Here is a 21,261-nt window from a genome sequence, read left to right on the forward strand (position 1 = left end):
GTTGGACTGTGAAGAAGGCTGAGCACCGAAGAATTGATGCCTTTGAACTGTGGTGTTGGAGAAGACTCTTGAGAGTCCCTTGGACTGCAAGGAGATCCAACCAGTCCATTCTGAAGGAGATCAGCCCTGGGATTTCTTTGGAAGGAATGATGCTAAAGCTGAAACTCCAGTACTTTGGCCACCTCATGCGAAGAGTTGACTCATTCGAAAAGACCCTTATGCTGGGAGGGATTGGGGGCAAGAGGAGAAGGGGACGACAGAGGATGAAATGGCTGGATGGCATCACTGACTCGATGGACGTGAGTCTGAGTGAACTCTGGGAGTTGGTGATGGACAGGCAGGCCTGGCGTGCTGCGATTCATGGGGTCGCAAAGAGTCGGACACAACTGAGTGACTGATCTGATCTGATATTCTTTCTCAGATTCTTTCATTATGGTTTATTACAGGTATATATAATTCTCTGTGCAATACAGTGGGTCTTGGTTGTTTATCTATTTTATATATAGTAGTGTGTATCTGTTAATCCCAAATTCCTAATTTATCCCTTCTTTCCTTTCCCCTTTGGTAACCATAAGTTTGTTTGCTATGTCTGTGCCTCTATTTCTATTTTATAAATAAGTTCATTTGCATCATTTTTTTTTTAGATTTTACACATAGTGGTATCATATGATACTTGTCCTTCTCTGTCTGACTTACTTCACTTTAGTACGATAATCTCTAGGTCCATCCATCTTGTTGCAAATGGCATTATTTCATTCTTTTTCATGACTGAGTAATATTCCACGATGTGTGTGCATATGTATATATTAACAGTTTCAAACTGATATCTATCCACAATAAATCAATACCTATATTGCTATATACCCATTGAATGGAAATCCATCCAGCAATGACAACAAATGCAACAGGGATGAATGTTATCATGGGTGATGTGGAACAAAAACAGATGACACAGAAGAAAAGGAAATCAAGGAAAAACATTTATAGATAAGGATGGGGTGACCAGAAGCATGACCTGACCCCCAGCACACAGGACTGGGACAGAAAGTCACAAGGCAGACCCAGCTGAATGACTGGAGTAGAAGCTTGTCTATGGCCCTTATCTCCTAGCTCCTTGGTGTCAACAGAGTAGAAAGTGCTAGACAATCCTTGTAAGAATCAAAAGATCAGAAGCAGGTGGGAGAGGGTTTCAGGATTGGGAACACGTGTACACCCGTGGTGGATTCATGTTGATGTACAGCAAAACCAATACAATATTGTAAGGTAATTAGGCTCTAATTAAAATAAATAAATTTAATTAAAAAAAAAAAAAAAAAAAAACAGAATAAAACCAGACTTCTTAGGAACCAGAACCAAGTGGCTACAAGGTAGGCTCCTCTCGAGGCCCCAGGCCTTCTTCATGGCTGCCCTGCTTCTTTCAGTCTTTGCTCCACCTCCTCCCTCTGCTCCTGGGCTCCTCATTCATGTTTCTCATAACTGAGGCTGGGTGTGGCCATCAGGGTTGCCCAGCTCTCCTGTCCTCTTTCCTTCATGCATCTGTCACTTCAGTCTTTTTTTTTTTTTTTTGTCACTTCAGTCTTTGTGACCAATTGCCTTACTCTTAGGTTTCAAAGTCCTGAGACCGGCTCCTGATTGGGTCACCTCATCTCTTGGAATCAACTCTCACAGGTTGGCTGAATTCTAACTTCTGATCCTTCAGGTCCCAGTGAAGATATCACTTCTCCTGATAAGTGTTCCCTGTCACTGCCCCCTCCCAGGGCCAGGCTGGAGTCCCCTAGGTAAGTGCCTGCAGCCTCGGGGCGTACACATCTCCTGTAACTTCCTGTTAACATGCCTGACTTCCCACTGAAACAGAAGCTTCTCAGGGACAGAGCTGAGTCTCATTGATAGTTATCTCCCCAGCACCCAGCTCTTTAAAGAAATAGGTCTTAAGAAATTAGTCTGTGTACGAGACAGAAAAAGAGACACTGATGTATAGAACAGTCTTATGGACTCTGTGGGAGAGGGAGAGGGTGGGAAGATTTGGGAGAATGGCATTGAAACATGTAAAATATCATGTATGAAACGAGTTGCCAGTCCAGGTTCGATGCACAATACTGGATGCTTGGGGCTGGTGCACTGGGACGACCCAGAGGGATGGTATGGGGAGGGAGGAGGGAGGAGGGTTCAGGGTGGGGAACACATGTATACCTGTGGCGGATTCATTTTGATATTTGGCAAAACTAATACAATTATGTAAAGTTTAAAAATAAAATAAAATTTAAAAATAAATAAATAAATAAATAAAATTAAAAAAAAAAAACAAAAAAGAAATTAGTCTGATAGTCAAATAATGCCTAAAAATCTAAAAATATTTAAATTTGATAATTTTATTTTGACCTGAGGCAACCATACCTGCTAGGCTTCTAGTTGTCCAGGCTTATAGCTAAAGGGCACAGACTGAAGATTCCGCCCTCATGTGGCCCCCTTAGCATCTTGGGCAAAGCTGGATCCTGGGACACCATCCAGGAGTGAGACGAATCTGAGTAAAGGCACTCACTCCCCCCACATGTCACATAGCATCATCATAAAACTAGGCTAGGCTTACTTTTTCTTATTTTGCATTAAACTGCGATAAATATAGTTCAAATGAGAACTCCTGTTACATGACACACTATATAAAGTGAATATGAAATGTCATTAAGTCTCTTTGATCTTTTTAATGCATCATTAATACAATTATCTTATTAACAGAGACAGTCTCCTCAGAGCAGAAAATATCAATTTCAACATCCAAGTCTGTCAGTAACAACTTCTTACTCATTTATCTGCAAAAAAATTAGGTAATTCCTTCTGCAAAGTAAATACTGGGTTCATTTCTTATCCAGAGTCTGTTTCTCTCCATAAAGCATGTAACATCTTTATTTCAGACCCAACATACTTCTTCTCATTGAGCAGAGGCGTAAACAGCAGGTGTAAACAACCTGCACAGGAGCTGCTGATCTTACATCAGGTGCAGGCTCCATATTCCACACAGAATCCTGGTGGTCTACTAACGAACTATATCCAATCACACTGAACATACTTTAAGCATTTACAGCATTTTCTAGTGCTTGCATATAAGGATTATCTGATCCCAACTTCATTTTCTATGAGGTGAGTGTTACCCTCATTCTTGCAGCAAGGGAAACAGCTACAGAGAGGCAGATTGTTCAGTTCACTGCAAGAGACCCTCTGGAGACCCTGCATACTAGGCAGGGTTTTCTGGCCCACATACAATGCAGAAAACTGAATGGAAATATGACTGTCAAATACTGGTATTTCATGGAGAAACACCTGCCTGAGATTCTGACTTATTCCTTGGACAGTGCCACCTGGAAGAACCTGAGTTTGTACACCAAAAAACCCAAGCCATTAACTTTTAGTCGAAGCAGGACTGACAAACTTAAACCAGCAGGCAGTCTTCTCTATAGCAGAGCAAACAGATACCTGAACTGATGGAAATGTTTGTCAGAGCATCACACAGCAAGAAACAGGATCCATAATTTAAAAGCTCACCTTTGGCATTTTATTCATTATGAAAAGCAAATTTTGCCTTTATGTTCCATTGTTAGCAAACAACAAAAAATTCATCTCTAATTTTTATCAACTTCTCATAGATTTAATATCATAATGGAAACACAATAAGTAAATTTAAAGGATTGCATTTTTTCTTGAAGCAGAAAAGTATCAGCAAGTGATACAGCATTTTCAACCCCACTCCCTAGTCCACAGGTAGAATTTGCCACTTCCACAGCCTCCACTTCTGACTCCCTCCTCTTTCTTCTTCCTTGTTTCTCTCCCCTTCATTCCCAGGGTCCAAGACAAATTAGAGGAATTACTATTACACAGTGTCATTTCAGTTGAGGAAACTACACTCAGTGACTTTGATCATCTCTTTCATCTCCAAGCTATTTTTCTAAGAACATAATACAAAATATACGATGGGACAACACCCACCTTGTAGAGAGCTCTTTAGTTACAGAGGACACAGTTCATACCTGAAGATTTCAAGAGTAACACCTCACCCCACCACCACCACAAAGGTGCTGATCAAACACAGAATTATCTCACCCAATGTTATACCTATTCAAACAATTTCTGCAACCTGAAGCAGAAAGTCTTATTTTTAGCATACTTCCCAGGGTGATTCTGATATTCATTCAAGTTCAGCAACTATTGTTTTAGAAATCATAATGACTTCAATTTCATTTCATGTATGGAGACACTGCTAGTTGCTGAAGCAAGAACAAAGCAACGCCTTTTGCCTACCTCTCTTTAAGCACACAGTTGTTTTGTTTTTAAAGATAACTTAAAATTTCACTTGTTCAGAGTTTATTATTAGTCCCCATGTTAGGGACTTACAGGACTACAAACATTGTAAGGCATAGTGCACTAAGGCTGTAACTATCAAAACCTAAGGTTTCATGCCTGTTTGAAATTACCAACTAAAAATGGAGACAGAAAAAAAAAGCTTCTTTTGAAGGATGATATATTGACTTCTATCTTAATCTCATTATTTCATATCTTAATGTCTTCCTACAAAATAATACATGCTTTTTCTTGTGTAGCCAAGCTGCACAAGCAGATCTACCCACCTAAAAGGATATATTTCACCTGCTTATCCAGAATCACATCTCATGAAAAAAACATGATACAGATAGAAGGCCTTAAATTCACTGAAAAATCCAATTTTATCTGTTTCCTGGATTTGAAAGACAGCTATTTTCAATATTAGAAAGGCCGTAGTTCTTTGGTTAAGGATATACTGCTGTATGTTCTGTCTCCTTTGAATCAAATAAAATAGAAAACCTGTTACTAGGCAGCAGGCAGGTGCCTTAATAGTGAAAATAATGTTATCTCTTCTGCAGGCTGTAGCCCTATGCAGAAGCCTTACTTAACTCAGGCTTTTGTTTTTATTTTTAATCCAGGATTTACAAAAGTGTGTTAAGTCACAAAATTGAAAGTCAAAGCACCACATTTCTAAAGAGACACATATAAACATATGAGTAAATCCTGTGCTAAATGCCAATTCTCTGACAGACCAAGCTGCTCAGAGACCTACTCCATCACTCCTCAAATGTGAGTCCACCATAACCACAGAAACAGAGTCTTCGGGTACCAGACCCGAGCACTGATGTTTCAACGTGATTCACAAGTGTTTTTGAGACACATGCAGGTTTGGCAAACTGTCTGGAGTAAAATCATAAAGCCCAGGACAGTTATAACCAGGGCATAAATTTGGGTGGTATTATAATTTATAAGAAGCAACATAAGCATCCATCGTCTTGGTCCCTAAAGGACTTCTTTTTCAGACGGCACTAAGTCAGTCTTGACACCAAAAGGCAGAGTGCAAAATCTCCACCATTCAGAATCAGCTGAGAAAAACAGATGTTGGCAGATTAGAGAAAAACAGCCAAATCAGAGGCAGAGGAAGGCTGCAGAGTAGGCTTTGTATAACTCCACTCGCCAGCTTACCCATCATTCTAAGAGCTAGGCCAAGAACCCCAGCATTTGTTCTAGGCCAGCACTATCCAATAGAAATATAATAATGTGTGCATATTTTCAATGTTTTATTAGCTATGATAAAAAGAGGAAATTAACATGCCAAATAAATTTAATAGTATATTTTGCTTCAAGAATATACTCAAAATATCATTTCAACATGTATATATTTAATGGGATATAGTCAATATAAAACTATTAAGGAGATGTTCTGCATCTTATCATTCTTATAGGATATTGTCTTCAAAATCTTGTGCATATTTGATTTATACTTAAAGCAGATCTCAATTCAGACTAGCTGGCAGCCTCACGCAGCTCTAGTAGTAAACACCACAGATCTACGTAATCACTCTGGCTCTCAGTCCCACCCTCCACCTCTCCCCACACACACTTGTTCTTGGTTTAATCTTTAATTTGGGACTTCTACTCTATACTCACCTGCAATCCTGGGCTTTAGCCCCTTTCTATTTCCAAATCCAATTTCAAAATTTTTTTAATCTCCAGTGTCCCAAATCGCTAACCTGTTTTGTTGTCTCTGTTCTAGTACAAGGCTTTTATCTCCATTCACTTCCTTCTACCTCTGGTGAAAACTTCTAGCTCTTGTTACAATAGAAATTCCAAATGGGATGGGAGGCCAAAATTTTCTTAAACTTGCTTGTCAAGAGAAAGTTGGGCAATCAAAATACAATATTCTCCCTGTTCTTCAACTTATAACGATATTTTTCTTCTCAAGTCAAAAGCAGAAACGTACAATTCAACGTCATGTCATTTAGCTGATCCACACAATCTCAACAGATTGTAAAAGTCATTGATCAGTCACAGAATTCCTGACAGTTAATATGATCCCCAAACAATCGGAATGCCTGGGATAAAATGAAAAGGAAAAAAATTAAGGGTTTGTTGGTAGCATATGGTAAATAAAGATGACTCCTCCATTCTGTATGGATCTATCTTGTTGGCTGGATACACCCAAAAGTCAAAAATATAAAGCCAAATTCTAAATGAGCTCTGAACTGCTTATGATACAGCTTATGATACAGTTAACATAAACTGTATCATAAGCAAGGTGAAAAGACAGCCTTCAGAATGGGAGAAAATAATAGCAAATGAAGCAACTGACAAAGAATTAATCTCAAAAATATACAAGCAACTCCTGCAGCTCAACTCCAGAAAAAAAAAAAAAATGACCCAATCAAAAAATGGGCCAAAGAACTAAACAGACATTTCTCCAAAGAAGACATACAGATGGCTAACAAACACATGAAAAGATGCTCAACATCACTCATTATCAGAGAAATGCAAATCAAAACCACAATGAGGTACCATTTCATGCCAGTCAGAATGGCTGCTATCCAAAAGTCTACAAGCAGTAAATGCTGGAGAGGGTGTGGAGAAAAGGGAACCCTCTTACACTGTTGGTGGGAATGCAAACTAGTACAACCACTATGGAGAACAGTGTGGAGATTCCTTAAAAACTGGAAATAGAACTGCCTTATGACCCAGCAATCCCACAGCTGGGCATACACAATAAGGAAACCAGAATTGAAAGAGACACGTGTACTCCAATATTCATCGCAACACTGTTTATAATAGCCAGGACATGGAAGCAACCTAGATGCCCACAGCAGATGAATGGATAAGAAAGCTGTGGTACATATACACAATGGAGTATTACTCAGCCATTAAAAAGAATACATTTGAATCAGTTCTAATGAGGTGGATGAAACTGGAGCCTATTATACAGAGTGAAGTAAACCAGAAAGAAAAACACCAATACAGTATAATAACGCATATATATGGAATTTAGAAAGATGGTAATGATAACCCTGTATGCGAGACAGCAAAAGAGACACAGATGTATAGAACAGTCTTTTGGACTCTGTGGGAGAGGGTGAGGGTGGGATGATTTAGGAGAATGGCATTGAAACATGTATATTATCATATGTGAAACAAATCACCAGTCCAGGTTTGATGCACAATACAGGAAGCTTGGGGCTGGTGCACTGAGATGACCCAGAGGGATGGGATGGGGAGGGAGGTGGGGGGGTGATTCAGGATGGGGAACACATGTACACCTGTGACAGATTCATGTCAATGTATAGCAAAACCAATACAATATTGTAAAGTAATTAGCCTCTGATTAAAATAAATAAATTTATATTAAAATAAATAAATAAAATATTAAAAACATAATCCTGTACAAACGCACAGTGAAGACTAAAAATTTACATAATGTATTAATTAGGGAATCAGACACTTAACAAGGCCAATTTAAAAAAGAATATGAGTTAGGCAAAAACCTTCTTAGATATAACAGCAAAAGCATAAGGAACAACAACCAAAAAATGGATAAATTGGATTTCATCAAAGTTAAAATCTTTCATGCTTCAAAGCATTTTGTGTGTGTGTGTGCGCTTCAAAGTTAAAATCTTTTGTCGTCAAGAAAGTGATACAACAACCCACAGAAAGGTAAAAAATGTTTATAAATCATATTTATAGACTATATAAATATCACATTTAGAATACATAAAGACTATTATAACTCAATAACAAAAAGACAAATAACCCTATTAAAAACTGGTCAAAGGATCTGAATAGACATTTTTCCAAAGAAGATATAGAAATGGCTAACATGCACATATAAAGGTTGTCTACATCACTCTCACTGCTGCTGCTGCTGCTGCTAAGTCACGTCAGTCATGTCCGACTCTGTGTGACCCCATAGATGGCAGCCCACCAGGCTCCTGTGTCTGGGATTCTCCAGGCAAGAACACTGGAGTGGGTTGCCATTTCCTTCTCCAATGCATAAAGTGAAAAGTGAAAGTGAAGTCGCTCAGTCGTGTCCGACTCTTTGAGACCCCATGGACTGTAGCCTACAGGCTCCTCCATCCATGGGATTTCCCAAGCAAGAGTACTGGACAGAAATGCAAATCAAAACCACAATAAGATGCCATTTTATACCACTTGTAGGGCTGTAATCAAATCAACAACAACAAAAAGACTTTCAAAAGACAAGTGTTGAAAAGGATGTAGAGAAACCAGAATGCTCATATACCACTGGTAGAGATGGTTTTGGTAAACAGTCTCACAGTATTTCAAAACATAAAATACAGTGTTAACATATATGACCTGGCAATTACATTCCTAGCTACATATGTAAAGGAAACGAAAACTTATATTCAAACAAAAACTTGTGCATGAATGTTCATAGCAGCAGTACATGTAACAACCAAAAAGTAGAAACAACCCAAATGTCCATCAACAGATGAATGAGAAAATAAAAAGTGATATATCCATGCAATGGCATATTACTGTGGAATAAAAAAAAATACTTATCTATGTATGCTATAACATGATGAATCTTCAACACATTTTCCTAGGTAAAAGAAGTCTGTCACGAAAGATCACATTTCATATAATTTCACTGGCTCATGTCCAGAATAAGTAACTCTACAGAGAGAATTCTATAGAGATAAAAATAGATCAGCGGTTGCCTAGGGTTGGGGGACTGGACTGAAATGGGAAGTGGCTGCTAATGGATATGAGGTTTCTTTCTGGGGAGATGCTTTAAATTTGACTGTGGTGATGGTTGCACTAAACTTTGTGAGTATACTGGGAATGACCAAACTGTACATTGGAGATCGATGAATTGTATGGCATGTAAATGATATCTCAATAAAGCTATTATTAAATACAGATATAAATTGAGTTTATGTAAGAAATATAGTCCTGAATATTCATTGGAAGGACCTACAGTGAAACTGAAGCTCTAATGCTTTGGCTACCTGATATGAAGAACTGATTCATTAGAAAAGACCCTGATGCTGGGACAGATTGAAAGCAGGAGGAGAAGGGGACAACAGAGGACGAGATGGTTGGATGGCATCACCAATTCAATGGATATGTTTGAGCAAGCTCCAGGAGTTGGTGATGGACATCCATGAGGTCACAGAGTCAGACATGACTGAGCAAACTGAACTGAACTGAACTGAGTCAGACTGAACTGAACTTAACTCCAGAAACATAAATATATATGTATCTATATAGAGTAAATTTCAGAAAAGTTTTCACAGTTCATGAAAAAGTAAAAAGTAATAAGACTGGAAAATTATATACAAAGAATAAAACTAACATTTGAAATTTTATTTTCTACTAGAGAGAAAAGAAATAATCATACCTGTCAGATTTCTATACATAAAATTTTAAGTGAACAGAGTTGTAAAATACAGTGAATGTAAGTAGCAAGTCATCCAAGGTTGGATTCCTCTAGGTTTGTTAGCCAATGCTCTGCATCACAGTGAATGCCACAGTCACGCTTTGCTTTTCCAAGGCTTAGATACTTTTTCTTAACAAAGGTTTCCCAAGAGTATACCATGATTTTAAATCTCAGTTTTGTTAGGCAGAAAATGGCAGGTATTTCCTCTTAGCTAATACATGGGAATAGATCATCTAAAAGAGAAGGAATCTCAGAACTTAAGTCACAAGAAGTCATTTGAAAGAAACCAAAAAACAAAGAGTTGACCAAGCAACCCTTAAAAGCTTTTAGGATACTTTAAAAACTATCTGTAATCATTAACTTCAACAATTATTAAGGGACGAGAAAACTAGTTTGAAAACTCTCACCTGATAATAAAGTTATTAAGATCCCCTTCTCCAGGGGATCTTCCTGACCCGAGTTCAATCTCTGGGTTGGGAAGATCCCCTTGAGAAGGAAATGGCAACCTATTCTAGTATGCTCACCTGGAAAATCCCATGGACAGAGGAGTCTGGGGAACTACAGTCCATGGGGTCACAAAGAGTTGGACACGACTGAGTGACTTCACTTTCACTTTTCACTTTCATCCTTGCAAGATGGAAGCAAAGATGCTATAAAAGTTATTCAGTTTACAAATCCACTAAAAGAGGTGAAGCATTAACGAGACTTGGCTGACTGACAATCCTCTAATTGGTAAAGACAAACTCACAAAGCCAGCCAAGTCATAGCTAAATTGTACAGCTGATGAGAAGATGGGAAAAAAAAAGAACTGGGAACAGACTAAGATAACCCAGTTTAAAATCATCCTTGTACTAGAAGTCAAACAGTTACGCAAGCAGTGTACAAACTTTACTCAGGAGAGGTATTAAAGACAATTTTATGGATGTTCAAAAGAATCAGTTATAATACAGCTATCTTAGAGGAATGTGAAAGGCCATTTATAGCAACTATCATTGAAATGTCCCAGAGTATTTTAAGTATGAAACACAAGAACTAAAAGATATGTGTTTGCTTGTTTGTTTTAAGATAAATAATATAAAGGTGTTAGGACATTCTGTTCTATCACTTTATACTTTATACTGACTGAACTGTCTGAGGAGTCACTCGGCTTTCCCAGTGGCTCAGTCGGAAATAACCTGCCTTCAATCCAGGAGACACTGGGAAGATCCTCAGGAGGAGGAAATGGCAACCCACTCCAGTATTCCTGCCTGAAAAATTCCAAGAACAGAGGAGGCTGGCAGGTCTGTTGGGGTCACAAGTGGTTGGACACAACTGAGTGACTGAGATAAACCAAACTCGGATAGATTCACAGACAGAAAGTCCTGGATGAAAGGTATATCAGCTGCCTCAGAAAACATACATAAATACCTTGGAAGTGAAAGGCAGAATCTAGTGAATGATAGCCCCCAAGGTCCTAAATCTGCCAGAGGTTCCACCAAAGAATTTTTTTTTTTACCACTGGCAGGAGTAAAAATGCAACCTGACTACTCTGGCAGCTAAGATGGTATAGACAGGAGGACAAAGGCACCTTGTCCAGACACCAAGGACTGGGGGGCAGGCATGTGTTTGCTGATGACAGAGCCACGAATGAAATGATTGCGTGGTAGTTGAGAGCAATCTGTTCTAGTTCTCGTCTGTCTATCTCCTGTGTGAAGCTTGGCTTTTGGACACTGGTATGCTCAGTCTCCAGATGAATAGGCTACATCCAACTATAAAGGATGACCACTTAAATTCATCAGACAAGAAAGCTTGAAGGGAGACCAATAGAGGGCTAAGGGAAATAAATGGAGCCATAAGCAAGAACAGGATCTGGCAAAGTTGCTTTTTTCTCTTAAAGGCAGAAAATAGCTACTGAAGGAGCTGCAGAACCTGAAACATTTTATCAATGAGCTAAAAATACCCAGACAAGGAACTCTGGAGATGTTGAAAGCCAGTGAGAGAAACCTGAAAAAGGACAAGTAGATTGCAATATTAATAAAAATCTGGGTTAGAGATGTCAAGCTTAGTAAATGGACTAATTAAATAATTTTTTGAAAAATATAAAACATAAACAACAATTTATAAGCCTCTAGATTACCTCAAAGGGTTAAGTCAACACTCAAGGCTGTATACCATATGGTTTCTGAAGCATATTCAAGATTTTTTAACACAAATAGATATTTCAAGTAATGAAAGCAATTGTGACACAATATTTACTATAAAAAAGGATTCATCAAATTGGAAGTTATCTTTTATGAATGGAAAATATTCTTTAAAAATAAGAAAACACTAAGAACAAAAAAGAAAGATATAAAATGCAAAGATACTAGAAATTTACCAATTAAGACATACGAAGTAAATAAGTAAAGTTAAGTGAAATAAAACAGAAATCACTGCTTGGCTTTATAAAAACAAAATTCAACAATATCCTATACCTAAGAGATACAAAAAAGCTAAACTATATACCTGCTATCAGTCAAGGTTTAAGAATTATTATGTCTTTGCAAACACAAAAAAGAGAAGGTAAGTTACTAATATGAAAACTATTAGATATTTTAAAAAGTATATAAAACTATGAAAATTTAAGAACAGTAAACTTAATGTACAAATATTATAGCAATAATACATCCTCAAGAAATGTTGTGAAAACTAGCAAATATAATTATATCTGAGAGCCTCAGAAGTATATCACAGCAGGTTGGATAAGGAATTAAAATGAACAAAATCCACTGGTCATCATCACTTCTTACTCCCCTATCTTAAATCTCATAAGGCCAAATGGTTATATATAACTGACTGTATCTTAGCAAAAACTGTTGCTCATTTCTGTTTGTTACTTTCAACTTTCCCACTGATTTCAATCTTACAAATAGTTATGATGTCCAGTTAACCCCTAAACACCTCTCAGTACTTGTTCTATAACGTTTGCCTTATGAGACACTCAATAGATATTTATTATTAAGTGCTCAATAAAATGTATATTAATATGAGAACAATAATAATGACAAAATTATAATAATATTGATAAAACAGCACCATTTGTTGAAAAGAATTCCAAATGTCTAAACAGTGGTTTCTTTTTTCCATACACCCTGACTAGAACACAACCTTTCTTTCCTTAAAATGCAAAGTCAATATATCATTTAAGATTACTTAAAACAATCAGATAAGTACCAAGTAAAGTTAAAAAAATTCACTTCTACTGACCTTGTAAGAATGTAAGGCGAAAATGAAGCTGGATTATCCTGCTCTGAAAAGAGGGGCATAGATCCTCCCATTATCCACAGACGAAAGTATAGAACAATGATCACCTTTGGAAAAAGGAAGATTTGCTGAGAAAATTGTTGCTTGTTGGAAATAAGCCCTGCTTTTCTGGAAAACACTTTCAGATGCTTTACAAATATTTTGTCCTACAAACACATTTTTTAGTGAGCATTTTTATAAAATTCTATCATTGAAGATGAGTAGAAAAGATGGAAATAGTTAGAGGGGAGCGAAAACAATGAAGGTGACGAGGGAAAGGCACACAAATCTAATAACAGCTGTCACTGTTATCCATTGCTGCTGCTGCTGCTAAGTCACATCAGTCGTGTCCGACTCTGTGCAACCCCACAGACGGCAGCCCACCAGGCTCCTCTATCCCTGGGATTCTCCAGGCAAGAATACTGGAGTGGGTTGCCATTTCCAACAGCAAATGAAGGACAGAGGAGCTTGGTGTGCTGCAGTCCATGGGGCAGCAAGGAGTGGGGTATGATTTAGTGACTGAACAACAACAAAGTCCCCTACATAAGAACCTTCAAGTTGTGAAATCTCAAGGATGTGAACATGCATTTGCATGTCTAATCACATGCTAGTTCACATGTCTGGTGAACACTGTCATGTGTGTGCATCCTCCACAGTGGTTGTGCTTTTGTGTACTTTTGTTGTTGTTGTCTAGTTGCTAAGTCATGTCCAATTGTTTGAAACCCCATGGACTGTAGCCTGCCAGGCTCCTCTGTCCATGGGGTTTTCCAGCAAGAATACCAGAGTGGGTTGCTATTTCCTTCTCCAGGGTATCTTTCTGACCCAGGGATTGAACCCATGTCTCCTGCATTGGCAGGTGGATTCTTTATTACCAAGCCACGTGGCAAGCCACTCTTTAGGAATATTAATATATAATCACTAAGATAATCTAAACTTATATTTGGTTCTTATTCTTTTAAAACAAGCCACTGTATACTATTGTATAAAAATCAGTAGTGCAGTACCATCTCCCACCTCCTCTTTCTCCTCCAGGCAGTACTCTTCTTGCCTGTTCACTCAATGCCAGCCCCTGTATGCCAGCTGTTGTACGGTACTACTGTACTTTTCAAGGTACTATTAGATTAAAAGTGTTTCCCTTATTTTTTTTGTTTTTTAAAAGTATTATTTGCATGAAAAGTATAAACCTATCACTGTACAGTACTATATAGCCTAGCTGGGTACCTAGGCTAACTTTGTTGGACTTACAAAAAAGTAGACTTAAGGAGCATGCTCTTGGAATGGAACTCATTCATAAGTAGGGGACTTACTATAAAGATCCTTCCATCTGAGGCCTACCAGTCCAATAGGAAGATGAGGAATCTGAAGCTTAAAGGTAATCTGCCCAGAATCCAACAGTTAATAAACTACAGGATCTAGGAGTTGGACTCAAGTCACTGGTCTCCAATGCCCTGTGTCTTAACCACTGCTCTCATACAGCCCCATGAAACTTAACTTCAGCTGTGGTAAAAGATACCTCCATGTCCTGAATAAACACATTTGGAGATGTTCCAACCCTCAAATGCTCTGAAGCAGACTACCCACACAGAGTTATTTCAACAACCCCAAGAAACAACTTTTGTGTCACTCAATGGAATTTTATCACTGAATGGTGCTATCCCATTCCAAAGATGGGTTGAGAAAACCAGAGGCCAAAGACACTTCAGTAGGGATGACATTTGTTTATAGAATTCACCCACACAGACCTTCTAGATGTAATTATCATTTTAGTAGGGACCAATTATGTTGTGTCTGCCTATCAGAGTCAGAGGGAAATCTCTGCTTCACTAAAAGCTAAAAGATTAATATGAGGAGGGAATTAAGGCTGGAGTTTTTCCAAGGAATATCACTGACTTATTTCATGAATGCTTTTTTACATAAGTGACCCCAAATCCAAAAATCTAAAGTAAACATATAGTGTCAGTCAAAAGCATATCAGCAGTAAATAATGCCTAAGAAGAAATTAAAACTCATTTTAATTAACACTCACATAAACTAAATTTAAAATTTTAAAGATATTGCAATGGAAAATGTCAACTATAAAAGTAACAGAAAAAGTATCCTGAAAGAATATGAATTCCCTAAACTACTAAGAGGTAACAGAATATGTCATCCCAAAATACGCTACTTTGGCATATAGGTAGTTTTGAACTGAAGGCAATTAGGACTCAAGAGACTTATGAAAAGCTTTCTACCTCTCCGTTAACTGCCTAAATGAATTAATTGCCCTATAGCAGGAAGTACAGGGCGTCACAGCAGTACTGTCGAGTTCTTGCATTCCCAAACAACACGAAGATATAAATCACTTCTGAAATGAAAGTTGAATTGTCTTTATTCTATGCAAAGATACTGGGGCATTCTTTAGAGAAACCGTCTGCCCCTTTTGCTGAAATTGTCCAATCAAAACTCTCCATCTCATTCAGTTTTTGCACACCTTCTTGCTTCAGTTCAGTTGAACTGAGCAGTTCACTTGCTAAGTTGTGTCCAATTCTTTGCGACCCCATGGATTGCAGCATGCCAGGCTTTCTTGTCCTTCACTAACTTCCAGAGCCTACTAAACTCATGTCCATCATGTCGGTGATGCCATCCAACCATCTCATCCTCTGTCGTCCCCTTCTCCTCCTGCCTTCAATCTTTCCCAGCATCAGGGTCTTTTCCATTGAGTCCATTCTTCTCATCAGGTGGCCAAAGTATTGGAGTTTCAGCTTTAGCATCAGTCCTTCCAATGAATATTCAGGACTGATTTCCTTTAGGATGGACTGGTTGGATCTCCTTGCAGTCCAAGAAACTCTCAAGAGTCTTCTCTAACACCACAGTTCAAAAGCATCAATTCTTCAGTACTCAGTTTTATTTATAGTCCAACTCTCACATCCATACACAACTACTGGAAAAACCATAGCTTTGACTAGACATACCTTTGTTGGTAAAGTAATGTCTCTGCTTTTTTTTTTTTTTTTAATTTTTTTAATTTTTTTATTTTTTTAATTTTATTTTATTTTTAAAGTTTACATAACTGTATTAGTTTTGCCAAATATCAAAATGAATCCGCCACAGGTATACACGTGTTCCCCATCCTGAACCCTCCTCCCTCCTCCCTCCCCATTCCATCCCTCTGGGTCGTCCCAGTGCACCAGCCCCAAGCATCCAGTATCGTGCATCGAACCTAGACTGGCAACTCGTTTCATACATGATATTTTACATGTTTGTCTCTGCTTTTTAATATGCTGTCTAGGTTAGTTATAGGTTTTCTTCCAAGGAGCAAGTGTTTTTGCATTTCATGGCTGCCGTCACCATCTGCAGTGCTTAAACATGCCTTAATGTTGATTTAAAATATCATTAATTGTTAATATTACAATTCAAAAACATTTTCATAAGTTTCCTATCAAACTTTATTATAAATCTGGACTTACAATTTATGAAAAACAGCAACAGCAAAAGAGACTGATCTCCTAATTTCTTTGAAAAGAAGCATTCAACTGTGTAAGAAGATGACCAATGTGATAGTCACTGAAGATCAGGACCAAGAACCCCTGTCTTTTCTGTATGCACCTTCTATTTGCTCTTCCTATCAAGAGTGGAATCAACTTCCCCTTCTTTTAAATCTGGTCTTGTGACTTGCATTGAACAAAAGAATCTAGTGGAAACTTCACAGGTCTTGCAGTTTATCCTAGAATCCAGTTGTCAGGTTGTAAAAAGATCCTGTCCATCCAACTAGAGAGAGTAGCCACAGAGAGAGGCCTAAGAGGATGGGTTATCACAGAGAGGTTACCTGCTCTGAGTTATCACAGAGAGGTTAACTGCACAAACTTGCTTGAGTAACCCCAGCCAAAAATATAGAAGAACCAGCCAGCTGGATGTGACCCAAACTAAAGCATTTAGGGAAGCTAATATGGTGGTTTTGTTTTAAGCCACTACATTTTAGGTGTTTTGTAATGCAGGAACAGATAATTGATACAGCCAGGTTTGTGTTGCAGAAACAACTCAGCACCAGCATCCTAAAAAGAACTCACAAAGTACAGTTCACGCTGTTGGTGTCACTGAACTCACATATCCCTAGAATGCTTCCATATTTACATTCCAAGGCTTTGTAACATTTATGGTATGTAAACTGTTTGATCTTAAAATCATATTGTTAGGCTCGATTGCTGATTCTATTAAACAATCTGGATCATGTCTCTGAGTCAAAGTAAAATATTTCTTATTAGATATTTCAAAAGCATATATATACTTACATAACTTATGACCAAAGTGGCCCTTTTTAAGAAGGGCCTCATGGTAAGCAGGAAATTTCTATTGCTGCTTGCTGTCAGATACCTGAAACAGAAAAGAAAAAGCATATTAAATAAGAGTCAGAGTCCACTACATGTAACATTTTCTTTTCAATGTGAATAGGCTCTAGCTCAAAAGAAGGTTGGAAAAGATAGCCGCTAAGAGCATGGTTTCTGGAACACAGCACGCAGGTTTCAATGCCCAGCTCTGCTTCTTTCTGTCTGGAAGATTTTGGACAAGTTGAGTACTGTCTACTTCATAGGAAAGTTGTGAAGAATAATAAGTTGTACAATAATACAGGGAATACAACCTAGTACAGTTAGCTACAGTTATATATTACTATCCTATCCAACCCCAAATAACAGAGGCATTCTGGCAACTATTAATATATGATGACCCTAGTCACAGGGATGATCCAAAACAAAATAAGAGTTCATTTGCCTACTGAATGTAACTTGAGAAGGACAATGTCTTTCACCCACAAAACATCTCACAAATGTTTTACCCCTAAAAAAAAAGATGCTAAGGTTGTATGAGATTAAGTAACTTATCCAAGGTAACAAATTTAAAGTTATTGGGCTTCCCCAGGGGCTCAATAGTAAAGAATCCACCTGGCAATGCAGGAGATGCAGGTTCAATCCCTGGCTCAGGAAGATCTGCTGGAGGAGGGCATGACAACCCACTCCAGTATTCTTGCCTGGAAATCCCATGGACAGAGGACAGAGGAGTCCATGAGGTTGCAAAAGAGTCAGAGAGGACCAAGTGACTAAACAACAACAAGACAAAAACAAAGTTATTAAGCGTCAGTGGTCAGACCAGAGCTCATGAATATGCAATGGAAAATTACTTCATGTGCCTATGACCCTTGGAACCAACCCATGTAATGAGAATGCCACTTCTTTAAGGGCAGCAACTTGTGTGGAGCCTGCATCTGCCACTTGTACAAAGTGGAAGCACTATATGTCCACACAGAAGACATGTGATTGGTTGGTTTTAATAAAGATGATCAAAAGGAAGGAAGAGGAAGCTGTCAATAAACTTCCCCAGGAAAACTTAAAGCAACTCCTTTTCACCTACAGACAAATTTCTGTATTTTAAAGTATAAACCGTAGGGGAAAAATCAAACCACATAATCCAGCAAATATTTCCCACCTCATCCTTATTTCCCTGGCCCCTTTTCACTTTTTTTTTGTTTGTTTGTTTAATTTTTCCTCAAAGGTATCCTCCTCAAGAATTTCTTAAAATCTGTATATGAATGTGTTATCTTCACACAGTAAGGATGTTCTACACAAAGAAAGCTTCATTTGTGAGACCTGAGTGGGTTAGTATCTCACAAAAAAATGTCTAACTTGAACTCCTTACAAAACACATGTGCTTCCCATTTTATAACAGCTAAGTGTGTCCAAGTGGCTCTGTAAGGAGGAAACAGTATCACTCCGAGGCAGATCCCTTCATTCTTGCTTTCCTTTTCTTTTTCCAAAAGGCAATTCACAGTCACCTTTTAGCAAGCTCTGGACTGGATGCACCCCCAAGCATGACGTTGAAATCCTTTGTTCTCCCTTAGCCCTCAAGAGGAGGAAGGTCAGGGATACTGTCAGCTTTTGTGACAATGGTGATCTCTTCCACCCTAAAGTGGGCTTGAGCGAGTCCATCACCTCCTGACCTGTACACGAGATTTCATGTATGTTTGCATCTGTGCATTTCTCTGAGGCTAAGTCCTTGGCTTTGATCTTCAGTGTCAGATCGGGTCTGTGATTCCAAAAAGGTTAAAGCACTGCTCTGGGCCTTTCCTTAGTTTTGCCTTTACCATCACTATCATTTTCAGATCAATTCAACAAAGACCAACTGTGGATATTTCTACTATTCCTTGACAGGATGTGGATAATTGGCAGCAGGAAGGCAAAGGGAATGACAGTGTGGGAAGGAAAAGGGCTGAACTGGCAACACGTCTGAAAGAAAAAGCCCTTCTTGGATTGGCCTGTTTTTAGAAACTACACTTCTCAGGTTTCCCCTGTTGCTTGTTTATTTTAACACAGTGGAAAAATTAGGAGTGGTTTCCTCTCTATAAAACAAATCACAGGGTTTTAGAAGTCAAACTTAGGTAATTGGTATTTTGTTTCACTGAAAGCTCAATATGATGGTTCAGTTCAGTTCAATTCAGTTCAGTCGCTCAGTTGTGTCTGACTCTTTGTGAATCGTAGCACACCAGGCCTTCCTGTCCATCACCAACTCCTGGAGTCCACCCAAACCCATGTCCATTGAGTCGGTGATACCAACCAGCCATCTCATCCTCTGTTGTCCCCTTCTCCTCCTGCCCCCAATCCCTCCCAGCATCAGGGTCTTTTCCAATGAGTCAACACTTCTCATGAGGTGGCCAAAGTACTGGAGTTTCAGCTTCAACATCAGTCCTTCCAATGAACACCCAGGACTGATCTCCTTTAGGATGGACTGGTTGGATCTCCTTGCAGTCCAGTCCAGTCTCCTCCAACACCACAGTTCAAAAGCATCAATCTTCGGCGCTCAGCCTTCTTCACAGTCCAACTCTCACATCCATACATGACCACTGGAAAAACCATAGCCTTGACTAGAACCACAGTATATGATGGTTAGTTCAGTGAAATATATTTAAAAGAGCCCCTTTGTTTGGAAATTCTTCCTCCATGAAAAATTCTATTTCTGTAAAAAAGTACCAAATAATTTACTCTTAAAATGTAACAAAGCCTAGGATGATACAGAGAACAGTGGTTGAATAAAAAGACCTTTCAAGATCTCCATTTCCAGCTGTTGACCAAAATTAAATGAGAAAATGAGCCAAAATGACATGGTCCTCTTTTTTGGTAAACACTAGGTCAGAGGCTGAGATTCCTAAGTTCATACAGAGAACTGAATTTTCTGCAACTCCTTTCCCTCTCCTATCCTATAAAAATTGGATAGTAGAATTTTTCCCCCTTAATCCACAATACCTCTGAATTAGAACCAAACAATAACAAATAACAACAATGGTAAAAATAGTAAACTTGTGTAAAATAGTAAAAATAGTAAATTTGTGTGTCAGGCACAAATATAAGTGATATAAATGTACTAATCCCTTTACAATTTCTTTGTAATTTCAACAATTCCTTGAGGAAGACCATTATAGCTCCTTTTCAATAGAGGAAGATACTGAAAAATTAAAACTAATATTTAACCATAATATCAGATTACCTCAGCTACTCATTTCAATCACAGGCTAATATAGCTGAGTGTACCTTACAAACACAAAGAACTATGCAAATGTCATCATTGATAATTTTCAACTTCAGTTAAATTCTCCACTATTTTCCCTGCAAAGACAGAGAACATGAAAACAACAAAACTGAACCATTGAGGAAACCATTAGCATAGAGCAAGAGTTCAGGATTCTATCCCTGTGCTTCCAGCTAATCTCTCACATTAGTTGATACAAATTTGCAGGGGCTTCATTTCCTTCCTACATCAGTGGTAGTTGACTAAGTGGTTTCAAGGCCCCTTTTGGGTCCAAAATACTATGATCCTTGGATGTTCTCACCAACTGATGACATCAAAGATGACAACTAAAGAAAAACAGAAAAATTACTGAAAAAATTTAAAAGGAACACCAAGTGATAAAGGTGAAACAAATATTGCTGCTGCTGCTGCTGCTAATCGCTTCAGTCATGTCCGACTCTGTGAGACCCCATAGACGGCAGCCCACCAGGCTCCCCCGTCCCTGGGATTCTCCAGGCAAGAACACTGGAGTGGGTTGCCATTTCCTTCTCCAATGCATGAAAGTGAAAAGTGAAAGGGAAGTTGCTCAGTCATGTCTGACTCTTAGAGACCCCATGAACTGCAGCCTACCAGGTTCCTCCATCCATGGGATTTTCCAGGCAAGAGTACTGGAGTGGGGTGCCATTGCCTGGTGAAGCAAAAAGATGATTCCTTCGCTTTTAAGTAGACCT

General features: G+C 38.5%; 1 protein-coding gene across 2 annotated transcripts in view; it reads right to left on the reverse strand.

Moving 5' to 3' along the window:
- Positions 1-21,261, reverse strand: part of TMTC1 (transmembrane O-mannosyltransferase targeting cadherins 1) — a 305,981-nt gene that overhangs the window by 155,174 nt on the left and 129,546 nt on the right. For both annotated transcript variants that reach the window (XM_055572983.1, XM_055572975.1), the window contains exons 6-7: positions 17,269-17,350; positions 12,965-13,068 (exon numbers count right to left, since the gene is read on the reverse strand). In XM_055572983.1, the coding sequence (XP_055428958.1) occupies positions 12,965-13,068; positions 17,269-17,350 (186 nt within the window). The remainder of the gene's footprint in view (positions 1-12,964; positions 13,069-17,268; positions 17,351-21,261) is intronic.

Source organism: Bubalus kerabau, chromosome 1 (assembly GCF_029407905.1).
Source record: "Bubalus kerabau isolate K-KA32 ecotype Philippines breed swamp buffalo chromosome 1, PCC_UOA_SB_1v2, whole genome shotgun sequence".
Lineage (NCBI taxonomy): Eukaryota > Metazoa > Chordata > Mammalia > Artiodactyla > Bovidae > Bubalus > Bubalus kerabau.